A 26,497-nucleotide genomic window follows, 5' to 3' on the forward strand; every position below is an offset into this window, starting at 1 on the left:
ACCCAAGCACACACAAACACAATTAGTAAATTAGATAGCGGTGCTCTGAGAGGGAGAGGGGTTTCTTTTACGCTCATTTGTCACATATGACATGCCTGACTTGAATAACTTGCAAGTGGATGGGCTGACCCCCGTAAGAGCCCCAAGTCTACTCATCTCTTCTAACTGTGAGGTTAAAGCCAGCAGAAATGGTGAAGAGTTTAAATTCCCCTTGCAAAGAAAGTACTGGCTGCGGGTGTACTATAGTACATTGATGCAAGTCTGTAACCATGTCTTGAACATTTTTGGGGGAGATTTTTAGGGATTTAAAGGAATAAAGAAAACAAAAACAGCAAAAGAACTAGAATTTATCTATTTGAATTATTTTCAAAACATATAGCACCACTAAAACCAACAATTGTAGACCAAGGTGCAGTACACTATATCAAATATCATCAACATTTAACACCATGGTACAACATAAATTACAGAACAGACAGCACAAATCAACTACAATTAAAAGCCAAAGAAAAAAGTAGGCTTTGAGTTTTGCTTTAAACTTTATAAGTTAAAAATTATTTCTAAATATTTATTTATTATACACATTCCCTCTTAGTCTTTTTGCCTAATGTGCCAAAACGGCTTTGTTAATGTTCCTCGTCTTGTCACATTTAATTATGAATTGCATGAATCATGTGAAATCCTGTATTTTCAGTACAATTGGCATAAAAGTCAAGTAAGTTTGCATCACTGAATATTACTGTTGGACATTCAACATTTCTATAGTAAAAAAAGAAGTCAAACATTAAATATTTAGCTACTTACATCGCACTCTATCAAAAAAAAAAAAAATATATATATATATAAATCACACTGTAATTCATGTTCTGCTTCTGTGGTCAGTAAAGCCTGCCTTCTTTGATTCGATTGGCCATCTCAATCATTTTGACATTGACAAGTGCTGTCAGACCACTAAGGCAGACCAGCCTAAAAATGTTAACTTTTAAAACTTTTTATTATCCTAATAACAATATGACCATATCTGATTATTGGGGGGACTTGTCCCCCTCAATGTCTATGGTGGTTACAGTCCTGCAGCAATGGTATAAAATAGTCATTCTATTGTCCTTAATTTATATACTATAGTATTTACATGGTACTCCAAGATAGGTACATCAAAAGTCTTTTCTATGATGTGTACACAAAACATGCCGTTACGATTGTACCATTTCCAAAAAGCCATAGGCGTCCATTCTCCAGAAGGTCCAGGGGAGGAACTTGTTTTTTGGTTAAGAACTATACATTTCTAATGCTACTGTACCTCCACAGAAGGAGAGGATGGTGGAGTAGACACTGCTTTCCAAAATGACCACGAGAACATCCCAAAACACAGGTGGAACAGGCAAAGGAACACCACTGAGAGAATAAGTACATACAAATCAAAATAGCAGGAAATGCCAAATTTGTTCATTCAAACTTTAGAACTGCATATTTTCACACTATAAATATTTATAACACCACAAAGATTTCATACCTCTCTGCGTTGCACAGGTAAGCAGGACTGGCACACAAATATGAACAAGAGTCATTCAGTTATAACATCTGATGTCATATACGTCAGTGTTTCCCAACCCTGCTCCTGGAGGCACACCAACAGTGCACATTTTGGATGTCTCCCTTATCTGACCCATATATTTCTGGTCTTGGGAGTCTCTACTAACGAGCTGATGAGTTGATTCAGGTGTGATTGATTAGGAAGAGTTGGAAAATGTGTAGTGTTGTTGTGCCTCCAGGAACAGGGTTGGGAAACACTGATAGGCCTATACGTTACTGAACAGTTTTAAATAAACTGGTGCTCAATGACTTTCCAAAATAAGAGGGAGACCGGGGAGTGCAACAGCCACAATTTAACCAATATGACATAAGCTACAAGGCTGAAATCACTACAATACTTGACCACCAATGCACTTCTACTGGACCCACAACGACCGCACAAAATAGTACAATGCACAGGCTTCAATGTCAGTCGTCTGACTAATACACACACATTCTATTATGTTTTATGGATTGATTGATTGCCGTTTTGAATTAAAATGTTTTTTATTCGTTTATATATATAAAATAATATATAATTTATTTGAGTGTATATATAAAACTGGCGTCCGTGATTTAAAACCCACCTCAGCAATGTAGTTGTAACTGAAATAAATAACAGATAAGTGATACTTAATCTGTAGCAGTCAAATATAGGAGCATCTTATAAAAGTTGAGAGACAAGAAACACCGAGTTTCACAGACGCTAAAACAAAATGTTACATGAACTTCGGTCTCTCCTACATTTTAAGATCACGTATGGCCTTTTAATCCAACGAAATCTGCGTCATTAAACTTACTTTAATAATTTTGCAAAAATATTACTCACTCCAACAGAAGTGCACGACATAGGCGTAGTATGACCACATCACAACCACGATAATGATCGTAACAGGGATCCAGTATAGCAGCCGCGCGCAGCGGCGCAGACACGCGGGCAGAAGCATCAGGGTGACCGGCGCGAGACCAGCGCGAGACGCGAGTCTATGAAGCATCTGTGACTGGAGTGAACAGTCCATGGTATGAAGCACAGTAATAAGAGAAACAGCGCCTGCACAGGACACAGCAAGCAAGTGGGGGTTTTTCTATCAAGCAAGTGTATCTTTATTTCTTTTATCTGACTACATCTACAAAGCAGTTGAACAGAGAACAATCCTCACATGTCATAACACAGATTGAGCTGACTTTTAAGACCTTCTGAAAACTAAATTATTTTATATTTTTTATATTTAAACATAAAAAGTGTTAGCAAAGACACTTAAAACGGTCTTTTTGTATACAGGCTTCTGAACCCCATTGTGCCCAAAAGGACATACATGTGCCGGATACATTTCAGCATATTCATACTGGTTTTGAGGTAGTTCGAAAAGCAATAGGTCTTGGACATTTTTTAAATCAAGTCAATATCAGGCTATGTATTTGCTTTTGAAACGGAGTAAACCACTTTGGGTTGAAGCTGAAAGGTGATGCTGGGGTTGTTATAAACATCCAAAGCAGCAGAATGTTGGGCATTGCCTTGTTTGACAGGAAGTGGAGGAACGCTCTTGGTTGTATAGCCAGCATTTCGAAAAGCCACAGCCTGCTGAGAGAAAGAGATAGATTTTTAGCACTGCAGTCTACAGCTGCAGAATTTCTGTTTAATACACACACAGATACAGAATCCTTAAAGGTTAGCGATTAAACTGTACCTGTAGGTCCCGATTGGCTTGCCTGGAGGCGGCTTCATTTGAGATCTGTACAGCGGCCTGAAAGAGACAAATCATGAATGAGCTGTTGAAAAAAATGTGACATGCAGAATGAAGGCTAGTGTGTGAATATGCTTGAACATGATGGATACAGACAATTTTTATTTTCACATAAAGGTCAGGGTCGTGTAACCCAGGTTTGGGCAACCACAATCGTTAAAACCGCCTTAAGAAGATAAAGCTCACAGAAAACACAATAATTGCTTTTAATGTCTCAGTTTTTGGTCACTATCTTTTTTGCACAGAAATGACATTTTTGCCTAGAAGTTTCTAGGATGCCTGGTAAGACCTTGAATAGCTGGTTCAGGTGTGTTTAATTGGGGTCGGAGCTAAATTCTGCAGTACAGTGGCCCACCAGGAGCAGGATTGGACATCCCTGCTCTAAAAGTGTAAATTACCAGGGTTGTGATGTACCACCTGGGGGCACTCTGTACCACAGTTTAAAACCACAGACTTGCAATATGTACCTTCTTTTCTGCACGGTATTCATCCCAGGCTGCTCTGCGCTCTTCCTCACTCAGCTCCTCTTCCTCCCGGTGGTCTAACAATGAGTTGTGCTCATGATAACTTACTATGAGCTGCTCACAGCTCTGCAGCAGCCGGACCAACACCTCATCCTGATAAGACAAAAGGAAGATAAAGCCTTGTGGTCATAATTATCTCACGTACCCAGATATGTGTGTTGTACAACAGCAGGTCCATGTATGCGTGTTTACCGCAGGCGTTTCTGTGTGTTTACTGGGCCGTAGGTCAGGCTGGAAGTGGTACAGCTCGTTCAGCTGACTGTGTGTGAAGTGTCTCTGAATCTGCTGCTGGTCCAGAACACGGGAGGACAGAGACTGCTTAGCAACCTGCCGCTCATAAATGTTCTGTTCCATCGTCCCCTACACACACACAAAAAATAACAAACACATTAAAAATGTATATATATAAAAAAAGTATAAAATATACAGTACCTGTCAAAAGTTTGGAAACATTTAGTGATAATAATAATAACAAATTTAATGTTTTTGAAAGAAGTCTCTTATGCTCACCAAGGCTGCATTTATTTGAATAAAAATACAGTAAAAACAGTAATATTGCAAAATATTATTACAATTTATTAAAATCAATAAATTTTAATGTGTTTTAAAATGTAATATTCCTGTGATGGCAAAGCTGAATTTTCAGCATCATTTCTGTCTGATTGTCTTACTGTTATCAATGTTGAAAATAGCTGTGCTGCTATGCTTAACATTTTTGTGGAAACTAAGACTAATACTGTTTTTTAATTTTATTTATTAAAATAGAATACAATTATTTTAAATTGTAATATTTCAGAATATTAAAATTTTTACTGTATTTTTGATTAAATAAATGCAGCCTCGGTAAGCATAAGAGATTTCTTTCAAAAACATTACAACATTGTAATGTTTTCCAAACTTTTGACAGGTACTGTATAAATTATAAAATAAATACAAAAAAATACATATACATATACATATATATATATTTATTTATTTATTTAAACTATAAATACTACGTTTGTTTTTTTCATTCATTTTAATACATATTTTTCTTAAATATGAGAAGCCCGCCCAAGTATGTGTGATTCTGTGTGCATACCTGAGCCAGAAAACGGTACACAGCTACAGTTTTTTTCTGCCCAAAGCGATAGACTCTGAAGATGCTCTGGATGTCATATGATGGATTCCAGCAAGCGTCAAACACCACGACTCGGTTTGCAGCAACCAGATTGATTCCTAGAGACCCCGCACGAGTGGAGATCAGAAACAACCTCCCTCTGACACAGAGGAAACACCAAGAGTCAGGACAAGAAATCCAGAAAACTTAAATGTAATGTTTATAAGCATTTCGTGTGCAGTACCTTATGTTTTTAGTGTTGTTAAACTCTTGAGCCCATCTCTTGCGAGCACAAGCACTAGTGTTGCCGTCCAAACGATAATAATCTTTATTTCTTACCCACGATTTCTTTCCTGCCAATACACACACACACAAAACACTATTGTATGCAATGAACAAATGACAGCTCTAACAATCCCCTGTACAAACTGTTTTTACCTTTGTATGGACACCCTTCCTTCCCGCTGGTCTCATCTGCATACAGGAGGAAACTCTCAATAAGGTCCAGTGATATCAGCGATTGACTGAACACCAACCTGAACAAAAGCAAACAGCATTCATTCATGTGTCAAACTTAGTCACTCTTAACATTTAACACACAACCGTTTAATCCACAATATCGTTTAAAAATACAGTAAAAACAGTAATATTGTGAAATATAACAATTAAACGTGATTTCTATTTTTATTTATTTAAAAATGTAATTCATTCCTGTAATGGCAAAGCTGAATTACTTCAGTCTTCAGTGTCACATGATCCTTCAGAAATCATTCTAATAGGCTGATTTGGTGCTCAAGAAACATTTCTTACTTCTAATTATCATCAATGTTGAAAACGGTTGTTCTGCTTAATTTTTTTATGGAAATTGTGATGTTTTTCAGGATTCTTGAATGAATAGAGTTCAAAAGAACAACATTTATTTGAAATAGAACGTTTTTATAATAGTCTTTACTGTCACTTTTACTGTCACAATTTTAAGCATTCTTGCTTGATTTCTTTCAATGAACCAAATATGAATATGAACCAAAACAAAGCTTATAACAAGTGCTACTTCTACTCAAGCATGTGTTCCTCACACTTTGTCTTGTAGTTCCTCTGCCCAGTGTAAAATCTCCAGTAGCAACTGTAATTTCCCAGAATGCTCCAGCACCTTGGCATCAGCTGCTGTTACAAACGGCAGATACCAGTCCGCAGATGTCCTGCTACCCACAATAAATCCTGAACAATAGACAGAGACACTAAAAGTGAGACAGACATACAGACAAAGAGAGACAGATTCAAAGAAACAGAGAGAGAGAGAGAGAGAGAGAGAGAGAGACTGTGTACATGTACCAGCTTCCCCATCAGGAGTTTCCATTGTGGGTTTGTTTGTGACATCTTGCTTTTGATTGGACCCACAGACTGAGGAGACTGGATCAGTATTTCCCTCTCCATCACCCACTAAACCTGTGATCTTTGCATCTCTCCTATGAGACAGATGGTGGAAACATCAGAGCATACCTGGTCTTGTGCAAAATTTGACTTCTAGCAGGTCTCTCAACGGTTCTACATAACTGTGCATTACAAATAAAATATGTTCTGGTCGGTTGGGATTGTGTCATTCAAGCAGCAGTCTTTCATTTACCAATTGTTTCCAAAACAAAATGTTCTCAAATTAGTCTTCTACTCAAAGTCACTCTAGCATTAATGTGTGATATTTTACAAAAGCATGAGAAAGATTATTGGTATAGAAAAGACTGAAATCTGATATGCCACAGCATACCTTTCAGAGCCATTTGGCTTTACAGAATCTCTCTCCAAACCTGCATCCAGCCCTGTGAAGACAGGAGCAGGCTCTTGCTCTTTCCCCTGCATCACACAGAAATATATAAGGTGAAAAATCAGTGACAAATGATAGGATGTTTGTAAAAATGAGTCATGATGCATGTACACTACCATTCAAAATCTTCTCATTCTCACCAAGGCTACATTTATTTGATCAGAACGACAGTAAAAACAGTAACATTGTGAAATATGATCATTTAAAATAAGTTTTGAATAGATTTTTAATAAGTTGAATAGATTTTAAAATGTCATGTACTTCTGTGATGGCAAAGCTGAGTTTTCAGCATCATTACTCCAGTCTTCAGTGTCACATGATCCTTCAGAAATCATTCTAATATGTTGATTTTTCTGCTCAAGAAACGTTTCTTATTTTTTATAAATGTTGAAATCACTTGTGCAGCCTAACATTTGAGTTTTTTTTAAGGATTCTTTGATGAATAGAAAGTTCAAAAGAACAGAATTAGTTTGAAATACAATTTTTAACAATGCAAAAGTCTTAACTGTCTTTTGATCAATTTTATGCCACCTTGCTGAATAAAAGTAATACTTTCTTTATTAAAAAAATCTTACTGGCCCCAAACTTTTGAACAGTAGTGTAATCTGGATGAGGGGGTGTATACCTTATTCCTGCTCAGCTGAGCAAGTTTAAGACACCAAGGATGAGTCCAAATCAAACTCAGAACATGAAGATCCTGAAACAAACTGTTCACACCTGCTCCTTGCCCTAAAATAAAGACACTGTTATCATTTGCATGCTATCAATCTTTTAGCGCAGTGTGTGTTAGAATTAGATGGTATGACAAAATTAATGCAATGTTTGAAATCACCATATAGCAATTTTAAATCCATGTTAGTATCTAAGGCTATTTTTATGCAATACTGGATTAAAATATCAGCTGATATTGCATATTTAATTGTACATGCTCATTTATCCAATTTTTACAGTTAGATGATATTTTACACCATCTAAAACTGACTTAAAATTCATCTATACAACACAATTTAATAACAGTGTTAAATCTCAAAATATGTATTTTGGTACATTATAATGCCATGATTTTAAATGACTGATTTTAGTTTTTAGTGTTTTATTTTGAATTCATTTAGAAAAAAAACAAGTATAGAATTTCAATATGAGCCATACCATGAAAACAAATATTAGCTTAATCTCTACAGGTTGACACTTTTCTACTGTCACAGTACTAGTCCAGCTCTAGTGTGTGCTTGTGAGACTCTGACCTTTGTAGGTTTGCAGATAGTGTGTGTATAACCGACACTGCAGAGGTGTCATCCGGACTGACAGCACATACTCGCGCTTGGGCGGCAAACAGGACGTCAAAACTGCATAGTCCCGCCTCTGCAACACAAACACAAATCCATCAAATACAAAACATTTCGTCTTTTTTCCCACAGCCTCTAGCTCTATTTATTCTCTCTCTCTCTCGCTCTATTTATCCTCTCTCTTTCACCTGTATGAATCCTGACATCATCTGATGGAGGACGTGCGATCTATTCTTCATCAGTCTGACATCAGCAGGTGTGGAGTCTGCGCACTGGCCGTTCTGGATTGGATTAATAAAACGGTTTCGGAACTCCTTTAGAGAACCCAGCAGGTTCTCCTTAATGAAGTTTACCATGCAGTGATCTAGAACAACAAACAAAAAAATTACACACTTTGCCTTTAAAGTCAGACAACCTCAAAAATATTGATTGACATTAATATTAAAAACATTAATAAGAAAGTAATTTTTCACAAGCAGCTTTTTATAGAAATGGAGATGAAAAGTGATTACACTCAGTGAGGTTGTTTTGAAGCGGTGTTCCCGTCAAAATGACTCTCCTACGTGTACGTATAGCTCGCATGGCTTTTGAGATGCTGGAGTCTGCATTCCTAAGGACATGGCCCTCGTCACACACCACCAGATCAGGGCCTAACACACACACACACACAGGTTTTAAAATAATTGAAAAAACATTTTACCTGTACTCAGTATCTGAAGATGGATTATTCAGAAGAATTTACCTGGATCCAGGAGAATTGAGCGGAAGCATTCTTTGTGTTTGCTGTATTTTGCACTATCTGTGTTCGTCAGAACACGAAAAACCTCATAACCCATGATTATCACGCCACCATTCTTAAACCATTCAGTCAACAGCTCAACGCGAATAGCCAAAGACTTCACCGTAGCCAGCTCTGCCACCTGTGTGAGGCAGACCCAAGAAAAAAGGCAGAGATGATCAGAAAAAAATATCAGTGATGTGGTCAAAAGTCCATATTCAACAAAGCGGCAAGAAACCAAGAAATTTTGTTTTGTTTTTTTATGCAACACAAAAAAGATTATGCTTAACAGATTTTTCTAGGTCAGTGATCTTAAAGGGATAGTTCACTCAAAAATAAAAATTATGTCATCATTTACTCACCCTCAAGTTGTTTACTCACAAGTTTACTCACCTTCTTCTGTTGAACATAAAAGATGATATTTTGAAGAATGTTGGGAACCAAACAGTTGATGTACCCAATTGACTTCCATTGTATTTGTTTTCCTACTATGGAAGTCAATGGCTACATAGGTAATGTCTTACCAACATTCTTCAAAAATATTTTGTGTTCAACAGAAGAAAGAAACTCATAAAGGTTTGGAACAACATGAGGGTGAGTAAATGATGACCATTTTAATTTTATCCCTGGATTAATGTAACCCTGAGTTAGCCTTATCCCTTTTGCACTGTCAATGTTTAAGTACAGATTGAAAGTGGCCTTAACCTCGGGTTAAAAAAGGGTTACATTATGTGCAGTGTAAAAAGCCTAAACATTGCTTGAGCGCTTTATTCCAAGTCTTCTGAAGTCATGTGATAGCTTTACATTAGAAATACAAAATTAAAGATGAATAAATGCAACACATATAAGGAGAGATTCAGGTCTGAAAAAAGCCCCTATGTTAGCTAGTTCTGCAACTTTCTAACTTACACTTCCATTCAAGTTTGGGGTCAAAATTTAGTTTTTTAAAGAAACTTATTTTATACAGTAAAGATTAAAAGTGACAGTAATAACATTTATAATGTTACAAAAGACTTCCATTTCAAATAAATGCTGTTCTTTTGAACTCTGTATTCATCCAAGAACATATCGCAGTTTCCACAAAAATATTAAAGGAACTGTATGTAAGATTGTGGCCAAAACTGGTACTGCAATCACTTTCAAATTACTGTAGATCAGTGTATCCCCTCCCCCTCCCCCCTGACTAGAGGTTGCCAGATAGGCTGCAGGATCCAGCAGGAACGTAGGCTGACACGTTTGTAGCTGCAGCTGTGGTAACTAGAGCAGAGCTGGCAACCGGGATGCTGAAACACAACTGACTTCATGATTGGTAGATAGGTGGAGGGTGGGGCATCAGGCCAAAACACAACATGACAACATCAACATCAGTTGAGGGCTGCAACTATCACTTTTAAATGACAATATCCTGGCCGGACTACTGTTGTCAGTGATATAAGTCTTTGAAATTAACATGATTTCTTAATGTCTAGTGACATATCAGGGCCATTTTATGATTAATTGAAATACATTTCTTACATACAGCTCCTTTAAGCAGCACAAGCATTTTTAACATTGATAAGAAATGTTTCTTGAGAACCAAATCAGCATATTCAAATTCTTTCTGAAGAATCATGTGACACTGAAGACTGGAGTAATGATGCTGAAAATTCAGCTTTGCCATCACAGGAATAAATTACATTTTAAAATACATTAAAATAGAAAACAGTTATTTGAAATTGTAATCATTTTTATTGATCAACACAAGAAGTGAAATAGTTCTACCAACCCTCAGTCTGTGTGGTCTTAAGCCCCTCTGCCACTGGTCAAACTCACTCTTCCAGTTCAGCACCGTGTTGAGAGGACACACCACCAGAGCCGTCTTCAATGGCAACTCTTTACACAACAGCACTGTGTGAAGGAACACGATGACCTGAAACACACACACACAGTTACTGTCTGTGAAACTTCCACATTCTGATTTTTCAAAGAAAAGGAGAATATTCATGTGCCCCTTTACCTGAAAAGTCTTGCCCAGGCCCATGCAATGGGCCAGAATACAGCCGGAGCCTGGAGACGACTTCACACTCTGAACAGACTCACAACAGCAGTCCCACATGAACCGTACACCTAACAACACACAAATACACATGCACTACATGAACCATCTCCACCACACTGTCACTAGGTCACATCACTGGCTTTCATTTCGTACATGCTGCTTCATAAATGGATGTGAATATTAAAACGGATGAAAAACAGTCATGTTCTGACTAATTTCTACTGTTGTAAATCGTTAGGAAAATGTCATAGGGCATATCCTCTAATGTAGCCTTAAAAGTTTGTTTAAAAAAAAGAAGAAGAAATTAATACTTTTATTCAGTAAGGATGCATTCAATTGATTAAAAGTGACAGTAAAGATTTTTATAACTATGTTTTTATTTATCCTTTTGAGTCTGCCACAGTTCTTCAATGGACTTTTATAAAATTATACACCAGGAAAAAAGATAACAGGGAGTGAGTTTTGGAGAGCTCCTGTACTGCACAGTTATTACATGTCATAATGACAGACAGAGGTGAGTTAATAAATTTGAAAAGCATAAAATGTGTAAGTAAAATAATACAATGAACATTATTTGACACATAAAAATAGCCTTGGCAATTTGACCCACAGTCCACTCCTGCATATTGACTCCTGACCCACACCCAATGCAAATCCAACAGCAAATGACTGTTAGTATTTTTCAAAACCATTACATCAAATATTAGTGGTTAACCCCATGATTTAGGCTGTCTCGACTGCTTCTGTCTCTTTATGTAATACTAGACTGACTCGATGATGGTGAGATCAGATCTCTGTTGCAGGATTTTTGCCCACACAAATATCTCACTGTATTATTACAATATTTGCAAGAAGAATCTTCAGAAATCAAATAATTATATTTTCTACAGGCACACTTAAGCAAAATAAATAAATAACCATGTTAAAACAAATATTTTTGTGAATCATCTAATGTGCCTTGTGCAACTTACTGTATTAACACTGTACAAAGGCAAATTTTCTCACCCTCTCGCTGGTGTGGTTTAAGTTTATTCAGAAAGCCCATGTGCACTTGCAACATAGGCTTTTGCGTTACATCATCTTGCTCAAGAACCAATGGTGTGGCCTGTCTCTCAGAAACTAAGATGACCTAAAGTAGGTGAGAGGAGATTTTTTTTTACAAATGATAAACAAAACACTAAATGTATCATTCAGGTTAAAAGCATGTCATTAATAATGAACATTAAAAAACATTGAAGGAATAGTTAAGCCAATAATGAAAATTCTGTCATGACTTAAATCACCCTCATGTCATTCAAAACCTGTATGACATTCTTTTGTGGAACATTAAAGATATTTTGCCCAAAACTGTATGGACAAAATAAATAAATAAAAATCCCACAACATCTTGACATGAGGAAGAGTAAATGAGGACAGAATTTCAATATCTTAATCTCTTTAATATTTAAAAATGTAACATAATATGACACTATGCAGTTCATCACCTCTGGGTCTGCTTCTTCCCGTTCTCTCCTCTCACGGTCCAGTCTTTGTTTTTCTCTCTCAGCTAATCTCTTCCTGCGCTCCTCCTCTTCTTTCAGAGCGCTCTGTGTCTCCCGGGCCAGCTGACCCACCTCTAGAAGCCGTCTGATCTGCCTTCTCCCTCGAGGGGTGCTCCTCAAACTTTCCTCGGTGGTTGGAGAGACATCATCCTACATATTGACCCCCCCAAAAAAATTTAAATACATAAATAATTGAGGAATCCACATTCACAGCATCTATGATATAGAAGGAACAAACACACACATCAGCAGCGGTGGTCTTGTCAGGTGTGCGTGATGGACTTTGAAGCTTCTCATTATGAGTGGGTGACTGGGACCTACAAAAATGAATACATTGGGAAAAAATTAATCATCGCTGCACACATTTAGGCTTGTTGGTAGGTACTAATTGAAAATGTGCTTTTTTTATTCAAGTGATTGATGTCCATAACCAGTTGATTAATATGATATCTTGAGCTTTACCCTATTTCCTCAGACTCTGAAAGGCTGAGTTCCTCATATTGGGCAGAGTCAACCGTTTCATCACTGCTGCTCACTAGGATTAAAATGGGAAAAAATCTAAATAACACCAGGTCCGAACAAATAATCAGAACATTACATAATTTTTAAGAGTAAAAAAAAAAAAAACCTGTGCAACTGTACATCTAACGTTTAACTCACCAACAACGCATCCTAAATCTTGGACTTCACTTTTACTCCTCTTCTTCTTATTCTTCTCCCCTTTCTTTTGACTTTTTGTTTCTGCCTCTGATAAGGCAAGACCATGTCGCAGCAATCGGTGGCGGTGCCGTGACCCTGACTTTGACCCACTGGACTCTGAGCCATCATTGTCTGAAGAGAAACTATTTTTGTTCACGCAACAATAAAATACAAGAATACCATCTAATAATATTGTAACTATTCGAAGGATCTGCTGCATATGTTAATAAAATATATTATAAAGTGTTATAAAGCTACATACAAATATAGTGAAGTTAAATCAGTTTTAGATGCTGTTTATGTTGGTTTGATCAGAAATGCCATATACATTGAGATGCAAAAGTAGTTGCAAGGTCTGTTCTCCATGGTACCAGTGGTATTGGCCTTCACTCACCTTCCTCGTCTGTTGTCTCAGATGCTTCACTCTTGCTCTTCTTCTTCTTCTTCTCCTCCTCATCCTCTCCTCTCGTGCTCTCTGATTGCTCATCTGAGCTGGCGTCCAGCTCAGAATCAGAGAGGTTAGCTCTGATCTGAGCCAGCAGAATCTGCCTCGCAATTCTTTATAAAACAAATGATGGGATGAAGCAGTAAAGAGAATAGAGAGAGAAAAGGGATGAAGAGAAAAGAGGGACAAAATGTGAGGTGGGTGACCAATGGATTCAGATTCATTAAACAACGCATCTTCCTCCAACCTCTTTCATTGTAATTTCTCAAAAGTGCTCTTAAATGGTAGCAAGATTACATGTTTTGATACACAGAAACAATTCAGAAGAACAGAAGTAGTTTCTATTCTTTTCTTTTTTTCATTTAAATTAGCAAGGAGGTAAATATAAAGGACATACATATAACATTTAAATAACAGGTTACTGAACAATGAAAAATATATCAAATGGACTGTAAAGTGGTCTGTTAGTTTCACAAATATAAAAATCCTTAATTTATGAGTGAAACGTAAAAAGACAGACAAGAAATGTAGATGAGGCATTCTGAACCTCTGAATATGACAAACTGAATGCAACACCCCCAAAAACTAAACAACAATATATATATATAATACAAAATGCACAGAGGCTGTTGTGGCTGGGGTATAAACTTTTATTACAACTACAATTCATATACAGTTCTTACACAGTTATTTACATTTTCTCTTCTCAGATGCAAAATAATGCACGCTTCTTTCTGATGAAAATAATGAAAAGGCTGTTTCTGCATAAAACATTTTAATAAACCAATAGCAGTAATAAATACTTCCAAACAAAAGGACATTAGCATGCAATAAATATTTGAGCTCTTAGGGTTTTTGAAATGCAATGAAATCCAATGAAAGTGAGAGGATTCTACAAGAAAGTAAAGACAACAAACAGAAAAAAAAGAACACTTTGAAAGATGGGTGAAAAAAATGGATTATTATCAGAAGCATGTTAATGTTAATGCATGTTAAGGTCTGGCAGGGTTCCCACTTGGTCCAAGATATTTTTTCCATTTCTTCAAGGCATTTTATGTGACCGACATCTCTAATATTTAATCAACATCTATGGCCTGCTGTTGTTTGCCTTAGAAAATAAAAGTTGACGTCCATTAGACTGCAAAAATTAAAAAACATTTTTGCAGTACTGCACTTACAAATGGAAGTTTTGTAGGCTTGAGAGTTTAAAAGCAGAAATACAAAGGTTTATTTTACATGAATTCTCCAGTAAAAATGTTTGACATTTGAACTGTAACGTTCAAATCTGATTGACTGAGTTAAACACTTAACACAAACACAGAAGATATTAATCAGAATGTGGTCATATTCTGATTCGATAGCACCAGTGTCATGTTAAACACATGTAAATGTTCAATGGTTATGGAGACGAGTCAAGCTAGTTTTCCATGGTAATTGACAGCATGCCACAGATTCTGATTCCGCTGGATTTAATCTTGATTATAATTTTGGAAGAATCTTCAGAAATCTAATAATTATATTTTCTACAGGCACACTTAAGCAAAACAAATATTTTTGTGAATCATTTAGTGTTTACAGGTAACATCCACTGAGGTATTGTGGTTATTGGCATGGTTCAAAATGCACAGCTAATGTGAATTGGCCTTTCATTTGAGTGACAAAAGAAGCCTCCGGAAGATTCTAACGGTCCACTCGAATTAACCTGATATAGTAACTATCCTTTGGAAAATAATAATAGTAATAATCACGTATTGAAATATGTATGGTATCAATGTCAGTTGATGTCAATGAGTGATTTCTGTGCGGAGAACAGAAATGACGGTGAGTGTGCAGAGACTATGACGTATTCCTGCTCATGACAATACACAGGCAAACGCAAAAACAAAACGATATGATACTGCGATGTCATTCATGCCAGAACACATGAGAACTGACCCCAGTTCCAAATCCCGATGGGTCCCAGGATTTCTTCATTTTATGAAAACGTTGTCAGTGATACGGTGAAAGGTTACAGTAAACACATTTTCCAAGATACTGAGGTACATTTCCCATGATTTTTCCATTATTGGAAAATCGCATTACAAAATTCAAAGTTTTCCAGGTTTTCCAGGATGCGTGGGAACCCTGTTAAGCTACAGAAAAAGAGACGAAACGGGGAAAAAACAGAACAAGAGAAAGAATAAATAAGTGTTTATTGCCTCTCCATAAGAACCATGCAAATAACACACAGAAACCACTCATGTGAGAGCGAAGACTACACTCGATCACGCGCTGCTTTTAGCGACTGACTACACACAAGCTTACAGATTGCATGTTGGGTCTGAAAGAGCATCATCGCTGCCACCTGCTGCTGCCCCGTGAACATTCGAACACAAACTGAAGCCACGTCCACCAAAGCAATCGTTTCACATTTTGGTTGGTTCAGCCTTCTAACCGATTTTATTTATATGAATTTTAAAAAAGGGTGGGAGCGAGGGGGAAATTACACAAGCCTGGCTTAAAATTTACATTGCATGAGCGAGCACCATTAATCACTGAGTTAGAGCGCATGCACCACCTGCGAGGCCATGGCTCCAATCTAAACTACCATTTAAACCACCAACTCAAAAACTTTTACGTGCTGGAGTCAAGTTCTCTGTTCCCTAAAATTTCCAATCCCTGACATCCATCAACTTCTGCTAAAATGAACAATCATTAACAGGATAAACTTTTGACCTTCTCACCAATTTACGAGGACATAAATTCTGTGCAAATGATTTGAAAATGAAATACTGGACCAAAAAAATTAAATAAAATACGCAAGTAACTCTACGTAAAAAAAAAAAAATAATAATAATAATAATAATAATAATTGGTAACTTATTTAACAAAGGCAGTTCAGACAAAGGCATTAACAAATCTTCAGTTTAAGCTTCTAAATGTAGAAAATTCAGTTGTCTGTCGCAGGATTAATCTCCTGAAAAAGAACAAACACAACCGCGTTTAACATAAATGCTAATACTGTACGACTGCGTTTCACTCTGCCTAAGAAACGTGTTCACTTGAATTCCACCAACAATGACATTTTACTGTCAATAACAAAAGTGTTATATGAAACTAACACCTACCGTTAGCAAACCACACAGCCTTTGTTTTGACTGACCGAAAACATTACAGCGTGAGAACCGGGAAGCTGAGCCCTAAAACACAAACACACACAAGAAGTTGTCTGTCTTACTGAACACAGGATCCATCAGATCCGAGGTTTAGAGGTTTAGAGTCTTTCTACCCTCTTAAAAGCTTTATTAGCAGCACAGACAGTAAAGAGGACAGTGTGGCTTTCAGGAGTTCTGCTAAAGACATGCAATGGTCTGTGTCAGTGAAGTAAAATTCAAACACAGGAGCTTCTCCGGAGACGATTCACTGACTTCCGTTAGACAGTGCAGGCTCAGAGCTTCCCCACTGACGGGCGGTGTGTGCCTACGGCTACAGATTCTCTCTACTGCGTGTGGAAGAAACTGTGGGGAAATAAAAATCGGACAGTGTTGATCGAGCAAAAAAAGCGTGTTTGGGTGAGAGACATGTTCAAAAGCCCTGTCTAGCGGCTGTGCATGTGGATGGAAGGGAAGCTTGCGTGCTTTTAAATGGGATTTGGATCAAAGCTCTCGCTGTAGTGGGTTTGGGACAGTCGGAGTCCAGTGGAGAAGGCCTGTGCTGGGAAAGTGTGTGTGGCCCTGGTGTAGTCAGAATCGTACCTATTTTCTAAATCATCGTCCTCCACAGACAAAGACGGACCTGGCTGGATGTCCATCTCATCACCTAGAGATAGACAGAGAATAAGAATGATTAAAATTAAAAACAAAATGCTTCTGAAATATGAAAAACAAAACGGAAACAGAAAAAAATGAAATGATCAGATTATGAAAAGTGCTCTCTTCATGTGAGATTTTTTAAAGATCAATGTAAAAAAAAAAAAAAAGGGCTTTTTCACATTTAGATTACAAACATTTTTATATTTACTACTTTGTTCCTGGTATTACTGTATAAAGAAAATGTTGGCTTTTTTGCACCCACACACAAACTTACCGGAAGACTGCTGGAAATTTCCAGAGCCCAGCAATGTGACGCCCTCTGTCAGCGGTTTGATCCTCTGATCGTCGGAGTCGCTGCTCGGACCACTCTCCAGTTCCTGTCCTCCCACCTCACTTGATGAACTCCCACTCTGTCCTGTCACCCTGGCAACTTTGTGGGCTCTTCCTCTGGTCATTCTGACCGCAGACCCCTGGTCTTGGGAGCCCCTCCTTGAAGACGCAGAAGAGGATGACGAGGACGATGAAGATCTCTCCTTGAGATTCCGCTTACGAGAGCCTCTGTCGGGAGGTGTGGTTTTTACCAGCCCAAAGAGCCGCTGCTTTCTGACATGCTGGTTTACCTCATCCCCATCCCAACTACTACCTACCAAACCCTCTTCCTCACTATTCGCCATGGCAGCAGCGGTCTGGAGCAGCACTTCAGGCACCTCGTCAGAATCAGAGTCATTCTCAGCTAAACCAGCATGCTCGGCAGAGGGGTTTGTGTTTGTCCGCCGACGGCGCGGTGTGGTTTTTACACGTGGAGAACGTTTATTCTCCTCTGATAAAGACAAACTTTTTGGGTCAGTTTGATCCTCCTCCTCTTCCTCTTCTTCCTCCTCCTCCTCCTCTTTCACTTCCTCTTCATTACCACAAAAATTCTCCACGTGTCGATCTCTCTCAGTCATTCCCTCCATCTCCATCCCTTTCTCCATCTCCACCTTTGCTTCACTTTCTTCCAGTGTTCCATCAGTCACTCCAATGTTTATGTTTTGACTGTCAGGTGATGGATGAACAGAAGGAAAGTTGCTGCTGATGGGCTGTGGGCTGACTGGTACGGGAGTAAGTTTGACCACCAGCTCTTTAGTGAGTCCAGGGCTCCGTGATGACATGGCCTTCTTCGGTCTACGTCTCCCTTTTGATTTATTATCTAAAGCAACTCTACTGGCACATTTGGACCCAGTCAGCTCAAGGTCCAGGGCTTCCTGCAATTACAAATTAGATGTTGTTGTAACACATTCATATGAACAAACTGCAAAAAAGTATTATGGTTTCCACAAATATATTTAGAAGCAACAACTGTTTTAAACATTGATAAGAAAAGTTTCTTGAGCACCAAATTAGCATATTAGAATGATTTTAGTGACACCGAAGACTGGAGAAATGACTGCAAATTCAGCATTACTATCACAGGAATAATTTACATTTAAATTAGTTATTTTAAATTGTAATATTTCAGAATAAAGTTTTTTTAACTGTATCTTTGATCAAATGTTATATCATCCATAGTTTAACATAAGATGTCTAAATTCAACTTACACTAGCATTTAAAATTACTGATTTTAGGTTTTATTTTATTTTTTATTGTTAATTTTTAAATCAGACAAGTATCGCTATCAGTCTTAATATGGAAATAATAATTACCGGCTTATCTGTGCATCCCTAATCAAAATTGTATGGTTATTTTATTGTACGCATTCTTTTGTAAGCATTCTTCTTACAGTTTAATTGGTATAAACTGGTAACTTCTTTTACCTGTAATGCACTGTTGGCTGCTTGCAGATCATCCAGTACAGCGCGGAACATCCGTAACTGCCCAATTCTCTCTACCTTCTCTTCTTGGTTTCCATCCTCCTCTCTTTCATTTTGAACAACTGCCTTGAAGGAATGACTCACAGATGTTGTGACATCTACAAACCGCTGCATTCGCTGGTAAAGGCCTGCAGAGGGCACCGTTCCACCTCCAGCCCCCATCAGATAGGACGCACTACGACCCTTGTTCGCCCTCCCCCTGACCGAGTTTGGGTCGGTACGGGAGACTCGTTTTTGAGCCTGCTCCAAGCTCTCTAGAACAGAGTCGCAGGACAACACCAGCTCCACCAGTGGCTCGGGACTGCACACATAACAGTACCACTTCCTCTCCTCCTCCAGGATGGTGGACAGCTCCTTCCTCCCCAGGTTACGCAGGACACATTTCTTACAGAAGGCGTTACTGCAGTAATCACAGCCAATCAGACTGCCTCCCTCTGCACACCACCTGAATGAACAGGGATTTAGAGCACTTGTTTTACAGACCCACAAATAAGTGAATACATCAACTGCAAACCCTATCTATTAATTGAGATGATTTCAGCTGATGATTTCATTTTCAGCCTCATTTTCTTAAATCCTAAAAATAAATGTATAATTTTATAAATGAAGGTACAGAAGATATTAACCCACACATATTAATCATGTATGATCCTAATCTGCTTTATAAAATTATCTCTAGACAAAAAAAAAAAAAACGCAACTTTTTGACAAATCACACACGTACCTGCATTGCTCGTCCATCCCCTCTGAATCTTTGCTGATGTCATCACTCATATAATATTTAAAGCAACTCTACAAGAAAGCAAACAGATTCTTATAAAACTCTGCGGAAGATTTCACTAGTTGTCAAACATGCTCTAAAAACAATGCAGGTATGAGAAAGTAGTGTTGATTTTAAGACTCTCCTGTTAACTTTCATATGCATAAACAAACATTACACAGATTACTGCAGAGACTTTTACATACCTTGCAGATAAGCACTTTAAGCATAGGGTGTCTGTAGACTGAGTCACGTTGGAAATGATTCACCTGCTGACCGCACGCTGTGCAGTTTACCCTCTCCAACTCATATCCTCCTAACACACACACACAAACACAAATCAGAAGAGTTTACCCTCATAGCCTGACACACACAGCTAAAAGCGCCACAGAAAATGGTCTGAATTCCCCATTGTGAGGAAAGTTATTTTGTGTAAGATTGGGTAACAAACTATCTTTCAAGTTTAGCTGATAAACTGTTTCTGGCATGAACACTGAACTCTTTGTTTTATGTGTGCTATAAAGCAGTGTTTTGAGATTGGGTGCTTGGGAACATCTCTGATAGGATTTGAGGTGGCTGTTAGTCTTCTGTCCCGGGAGCTCTAATAATAACGAAAGCATCACCATCAGTTTGAAAATTTTAATTTAATAAAGGGATATTATTAATTAAAGATAGGGGTGGGCAATATAACCAAACACTTATGTGTCATGATATAGTCAAATTCTGCTAAGGAGAAATTACATGTAACAAATCATGTAAGAATGTAACATCTTTTATTGGAAAATTAAACGATCAATTACTCTGATAATTGCCTTAATCTTTTAAACAACTGAGACGGTAGGCAATTTTTATCAAATGTAGTTTGATCATGGTCAAGTTCCCAAAGCTGTGTTTATAAGAGTCAATTATGTACGTTATCGTCTCTGACAAACAGCATGTTGAAGCCGCTCGGGACACCATTTTATCCCTCTTATCGGAAAGAGATAACAGTCAAAACATCCAGTAGAGTGGGTTTTCCAGGAAATGCATGTACTCCCTAGACCTCTGCTTCTCAAACACAGAGCAGTCTGCACAGTGCTGTTTCATTGAAACAAATCAAACGAATGACTCAACTTACTTATTTAGACATTTACCACCACCTACTGGTGGTTTTAGTTACTTATTTAAATTATAATTTCATTGAAAAACAATTTCCTATTTTGGGGATAGTTTGCCTAAATGAAAGTCCTGTTTATATACATTTACTCATCTTCATGTCGTTTCAAACCTCTATGACTTTCTTTTGCAGAATATAAAAGATATTTGGAAGATGTTGATTTTGTTGAAGGTAATAGTTTTGGTCTGTAAATACATGTAAGTACCAATACCGATGCAGCTTCTGAAAAAAAAAATAAAAAAAACATGGCCGCTGAAGCCTAAAAATTTGCGTGTAATAAATTCTCGGTTAAATCAGATGAAATATTACTTTCTAAAGTTACTTTTTGTAATGTCTATTTGGTGCTTTTCTCATTTAACACATTAATGACTTTAAATGATCTTTTGCAATTAATTTGTGATAAATTAGACTAATTAATTGGTACATCATTTAATTTAGAAAATCTTAGTTTTAGGCAAACAGTTTTTGCTGTATTATCAAAATTGTGAAATTGAATCATTATCTAAAATTGTGGTGCCATAACCTTATTTATTACAATACAAGGTTACATGGGTCAAAAACAACTGGGCCAGTAGAAAAAAATCTTCAGGTGTTGAGCCCTGAATTATTTATTTTAAGTTATCTTTGTTAATAAAAAGATCAAAGATGCAAACGACAAAAGAACAAATACAAAAAAAAAAAAAAAAAAACAGTGCTTTCAGTGTATGAAACAAATACACATTTAACCCTTATTAAAGCCAATTAAAGGGGTGGAATAATGCCCTTTTCACAAGATGTAAAATAAATCTCTGATGTCCCCAGAGTGTGTATGTGAAGTTTTAGCTCAAAATAGCCTACAGATATTTTTATATAGCATGTTAAAATTGTTACTTCTTGAGGGTGAGCAAAAACGATTTGTTTTGTGTCTGTCCCTTTAAATGCAAATGAGCTGCTACTCCCAGCACAGGGGGCGGAGCTACAAGAGCTCTTGTCCTTAGCAGCTTCGATTACCTCATACAGACATGCACTGAACATTTCAAAAACTTTTAGCCTTTTATGTTCAAACCGGAGTGAGAAAGATGGAGAGACTCAAGAAGGAGTGACAACATGTAGACAACATTCCTGAATGGTTAGTTGATGAATTTATGTAACTTATGTGTAGTTATCTTCTAGTCATTGATTAGCATATTCTGTCTTGATGATCTATAAATCCTGTTCCAGGGGGTGGGGTTTATGTAAATATTGGGTTATCAAGTAAGAGACAACGCACCATGTTTATGTAAATTCTCACCAAGATTGTGCTGTTATTTCACTTGTATCAATGAAGTGCAATAAGCCGTGAATGAGAACTGAATTCAGGATAGCATGCTTTCTGAATGGCGGCTTTTTGTGCACTTGCTCCAGCTTCAGGTGTCAGACAGCACAAGTACAGCATTGTTTTGTTTAGCTTTTTGCAACTTATTACACTTAAAAATCTTTTTAACATTAAGCATGTCCTATGCTTTGTTTTCTCATTTTGCATGTTTCTTTATTGATCTAACAAGTCAATAACTTCAAGCAGTCCTGTGCTGCGTAGATATATTAATGTACCACAATATACATGATACAGCAAAATCTCTATGCACACTTTACATTGTCACCAGAATATATATATATAACATATATATATCGGCCAGCCCTATTTAAAACTTAACGTTGTGCCTCTCTCTTACCTCTGCGTCTGTCACCATCTCTGTGCTGCTTGTAAACACGCCTACTGCGGAATTCTGGACCACGGAAATCATCACGAGCTTCATTAAAGACAGGCTCTGGCAGCACAAACGCCGTTCCTGTGTCAGATAATAAAGGGGTTCAAAGACAACTTGAAATATCCTAATGTATTCAATAACAGAAACCATAACATAAAATACATCACACAGGCATGATCATCTGAATCAGCCAAGTGAATACGAGAATGGGAGTAGCACCTTTGGGTAGAAAGTTAGTGTCATGGTCGTTGGAGTGGACAGACATCACATCCTCTGCTCCACTCTCAGACGAAGCGTCCGACTCGTTTATCCCGCTGTGTTTGGTGACAACAGTCGGTTTCCTGTAAGAGTAACAGTTTACAAATGAGTTCATTAAGTCAGAGCACAAAGGGTTTCCAGATGTGGTTCATCCTTAATTGACAAACCTTCTTGAACGAGCCGACGAAAACATTCCCACTTCTGAGGGACCGCTGGGCTGAAAAAAATAAAATAAACATTTTAAAAACTAATAAATCTCAAGAATTTTACATTAAAAAAAAAAAAAACTAACTAAATTTCAGCCAACTTAAACTACAATGAAAGTTCTTGTTAATCTATACAATAGACTGCCACAGGACCTAAAGCCCAGAAACAAGTTAGCATTTTTAAACTTCCGGTTACATCATCCCAAAGTCAATGGGTTTTTGTTTAAATGCATCAAATAACATCTGTGGTTAATACAAGCTCAAGATATTTTCTTTATTCTACTACATAAAATACATCACCAATAACCCACTTGTGATTTCTTTAAGTTTTTATGTGTCTTGAAAAAGGCGGTTGCTAACCTGTGGCTAAATGAGACTAGAGATTGTCAGGGACATTAAAGGCAGGATTTTTCTAAAAAACTTTTTCCCAAATTTGTTTAAACTGTCTTTATATACCAATACAAAATTAAAATGTAAGTATTCTGAAAAAGAGAGTATAAAAATCGAGTGTCTCTAGTCCTCTCAGCGCTGCAATAAACACAGCTACTTATTTCCATTCGGAACGAATGAAATGATTGGCTGGGCGACTGTCACTCTCCCTCGCTACCATGGCTACCACCCCTGCTGCTACAGGAGCTGCCCACATGCGCACACCTGTTTGACTCGAGGAGGGGAAGAGGCACGGAGAGAGGAACAGAAGCTAGGAAGAATCACAATTATGGCAGAGAAAGAGCAGTCAAAATTCCTAGTACCTGCATTTACAATCAGCGAAGGCAAACAAGGCAAAAAAAAGGAACTAGTAAGGTAGAAAGGTAGGCTACTTGTCTCCAGAGTGTAATGTTAGTCCTCATCAGAGCCAACAGTGCTTTCATCGTGGAAGCTCTTACATGCAAAACACCGTATATGTTATGAATCTTACACGAAATCACAGTGTAACTGATGGTAATGGGAAAACATGCATCAATGCAACCTGTTTTTAGCTTTGCCTTATGTTACTAGCTCGTTACCGAATTAAACTCAATATATTTTAAACTTTACCAGTATCGATATGCTAGCTTGATAGTGAGTACTAACAGCCATGTTAGTTATTTATATTCATAATGATAAAGTTAGGTATTTTATTACATGTGATTCTGACATGATGTCACTACATGCACTGCGCTCCTCTCCGCTCGGCGCTGGCAAACGCGCCCTCCAGCTGAGCGGTCGGCATCGCGCGTTCATGTGTTTTGGGGGCGTGGCTTTGGAAGGAGCCCAGAAGGGAGGGGGTGGGAGTGAATGGAATAAGTAGCTGTGTTTATTGCAGCCCTGGGAGGACTAGAGACACTCGATTTTTATACTCTCTTTTTCAGAGTACTTACATTTTAATTATGTATTGGTATATAAAGACAGTTTAAACAAATTTGGGAAAAAGTTTTTTAGAAAAATCCTGCCTACCCTGCCTTTAAACGTCATCATGGCAAACAGGAATATCATCTACTCAATAGTCCACTTCTACAGGATCACTGTGTTTAAACTCACGCTCTTGCAAACTATTCTAAATCAAACTTTCCAAATTGTAGATTTTTAAATAAAGATGGAAAGTGTCATCTGAAGCTTAGAGGTGGTGACATTAAAGTCATGCGACTGTGGTGAAGTTCGTTTATAGCCTAAATTTAACTTTCTGATACAATTGTATTTAGGATTAGGTATGCAAGATGTTTTCATTTGTGAGGATCATCTCATCCCTGCAGCACTCTAGAAACAGTCTACCTCCTCTGCAGTCTGGACAAGAGCCTGCTGCTCCAGGTATTCTTTCGACGTAGTTCCTGTCAACGAGACATGATATAAATTGAACTATAACTGCTCCATTAATGAGTTTAATTTTGGTTCTGGTCAGTTGTGACTGTAATGATCAATATATTTTCCCTACTGCACTCACCATTCCAGTGTCCGGGTAAAGTAGGCTCGTTTTTGTCTTCCGTAGATGCCGACAGGTATTCATGGAGCTTCCCAATCAGCTCACCTAACTTACTTCCTCCACCGGCCACCGGCCTGGGTCTGCAAAGACAAGACACAGCTCATCTCCATGGCAACTGCCTCCCGCTGGAATCCCTCATGATACATTAAATACACCGAATAGCCCTTTATAAACCCAAAATCACACTACACACAACCACAGAGAGTTTCTAATAGACAGAGCCATATCTCAGGCTTCAGTCTTACAGGAATATGTGAGGTTTACGTTTAATAAGACTTAAATAGGGTTTATAGATCTTTCTCAGAGGAGCACCGACTCTTTGTTCGGCTGGTGCAGATAGACCAAAACTGCAAAGTCAAAACGTAAAACCTAACATTCCTTTATGTAAGGGAGATTAAAGAGCAGAGATTTAATTCAAACAGCGACTGGATTTAATTGATGTATTGCCGAGGAATATTAACAAACACAACAGTGTGTACGTTAGCAGTGGAAAAGAAAATAGGGCGCCTTACCTCAGGACTTCAGTAGACATCGCTTCCTCACGCGCGGTGATTCAACACACCGCCGAGCATTTAGCACAACCAACAATTATCGTTTGAGATGCGTTTAACAATTATCGGCATAAAACTTATAATTGTCCAAAAGAAAAAACTAACCAAAAGCCAGTTTCACCCGCCATCTTCCCAGTGGAACTTGCGCCATGCAGCCTAAAATGGCGCACCGGAAACTACGCTATGACCGTAACTGACGTAAGGAGATGACGTAATTACTTCATAGGATTTCGTCATAACCACACGTTGAGACGACTGAGGATGGGCAATGTCAGCTTTATTTTTGCACGGAAATGAGTGAGTTGCAAACAGTATACATTCTGATCACAGTAATAATGCAGAATATACATTTGCTTATTTTCTGCTTACATTAGATTAGAGCGAAAAAGCGAATTAAGGTATGGACCCAATATGTTACAAGTAGCCTATGTCTTATCAATTCACATTTTGACTCAGCAGCATTTGTCCTTGGTATGGACTGTTTTCACAGTGGACGCCATATTAAATGTTTCACAAATGAAAACGAGCCTTTATTAATATGAATTGATATTAATATTTTGAATTAGCTTTCATTTAAATCTTGTTAAGTGCATTTGTAATTTTATTAATTTATTTATCTTTAATTCATTTATATTTCAGTTTTAGTTTGTCATTTTAGCGTAGCTACATCAGCTTTCATTTCAATTAGTTG

At 37.7% G+C, this 26,497-nt stretch overlaps 2 protein-coding genes across 4 annotated transcripts in view; both read right to left on the reverse strand.

Moving 5' to 3' along the window:
• zdhhc15a (zDHHC palmitoyltransferase 15a) overlaps positions 1 to 2,721 on the reverse strand; it is a 12,567-nt gene extending 9,846 nt beyond the window's left edge. The window contains exons 1-3 of one of the 2 annotated variants that reach the window (XM_084414814.1): positions 2,402 to 2,721; positions 1,514 to 1,540; positions 1,301 to 1,395 (exon numbers count right to left, since the gene is read on the reverse strand). In XM_084414814.1, coding sequence (XP_084270940.1) covers positions 1,301 to 1,395; positions 1,514 to 1,540; positions 2,402 to 2,591 — 312 coding nt within the window. In that variant the 5' untranslated portion in view covers positions 2,592 to 2,721. The remainder of the gene's footprint in view (positions 1 to 1,300; positions 1,396 to 1,513; positions 1,541 to 2,401) is intronic. The other variant, XM_084414815.1, reaches the window with a different exon arrangement.
• atrxl (ATRX chromatin remodeler, like) lies at positions 2,658 to 26,001 on the reverse strand. Of its 2 annotated transcripts, none has more exons than XM_084414784.1 (34): positions 25,768 to 26,001; positions 25,217 to 25,335; positions 25,048 to 25,103; positions 23,257 to 23,306; positions 23,051 to 23,172; positions 22,796 to 22,912; positions 20,155 to 20,264; positions 19,913 to 19,980; positions 19,132 to 19,633; positions 17,612 to 18,581; positions 17,281 to 17,344; positions 13,496 to 13,659; positions 13,063 to 13,233; positions 12,865 to 12,937; positions 12,647 to 12,719; positions 12,346 to 12,552; positions 11,867 to 11,990; positions 10,820 to 10,929; positions 10,589 to 10,732; positions 8,788 to 8,965; positions 8,558 to 8,695; positions 8,234 to 8,409; positions 8,004 to 8,121; positions 7,385 to 7,488; positions 6,703 to 6,788; positions 6,273 to 6,406; positions 6,017 to 6,158; positions 5,379 to 5,476; positions 5,185 to 5,293; positions 4,923 to 5,100; positions 4,034 to 4,201; positions 3,785 to 3,934; positions 3,261 to 3,317; positions 2,658 to 3,151 (listed from the first exon to the last, which is right to left on the reverse strand). In XM_084414784.1, exons 1-34 carry the CDS (start codon positions 25,785 to 25,787, stop codon positions 2,984 to 2,986), a joined length of 5,268 nt encoding a protein of 1,755 aa, XP_084270910.1. In that variant the 5' UTR covers positions 25,788 to 26,001; the 3' UTR covers positions 2,658 to 2,983. The 2 variants fall into 2 exon arrangements, with proteins under 2 accessions (XP_084270910.1, XP_084270909.1); XM_084414783.1 differs by having other exon boundaries at positions 2,658 to 3,154.
• Positions 26,002 to 26,497: the final 496 nt, after the last annotated feature.

This window comes from Rutilus rutilus, assembly GCF_951802725.1.
Source record: "Rutilus rutilus genome assembly, chromosome: 7".
Classification (NCBI taxonomy): Eukaryota; Metazoa; Chordata; class Actinopteri; order Cypriniformes; family Leuciscidae; genus Rutilus; species Rutilus rutilus.

Bases quoted from the DNA above. Each gene is read 5' to 3' on its own strand.
- atrxl (XM_084414783.1), bottom strand. From the start codon at position 25,787: ATGTCTACTGAAGTCCTGAG. The intron at 12,553-12,646 runs GTGTGTGTTTGT...GTCAATATGTAG, and splicing joins ACAAGACCACCGCTGCTGAT to GATGATGTCTCTCCAACCAC. The intron at 4,202-4,922 runs GTATGCACACAG...GTGTGTGTGTAG, and splicing joins TGTACCGTTTTCTGGCTCAG to GGGACGATGGAACAGAACAT.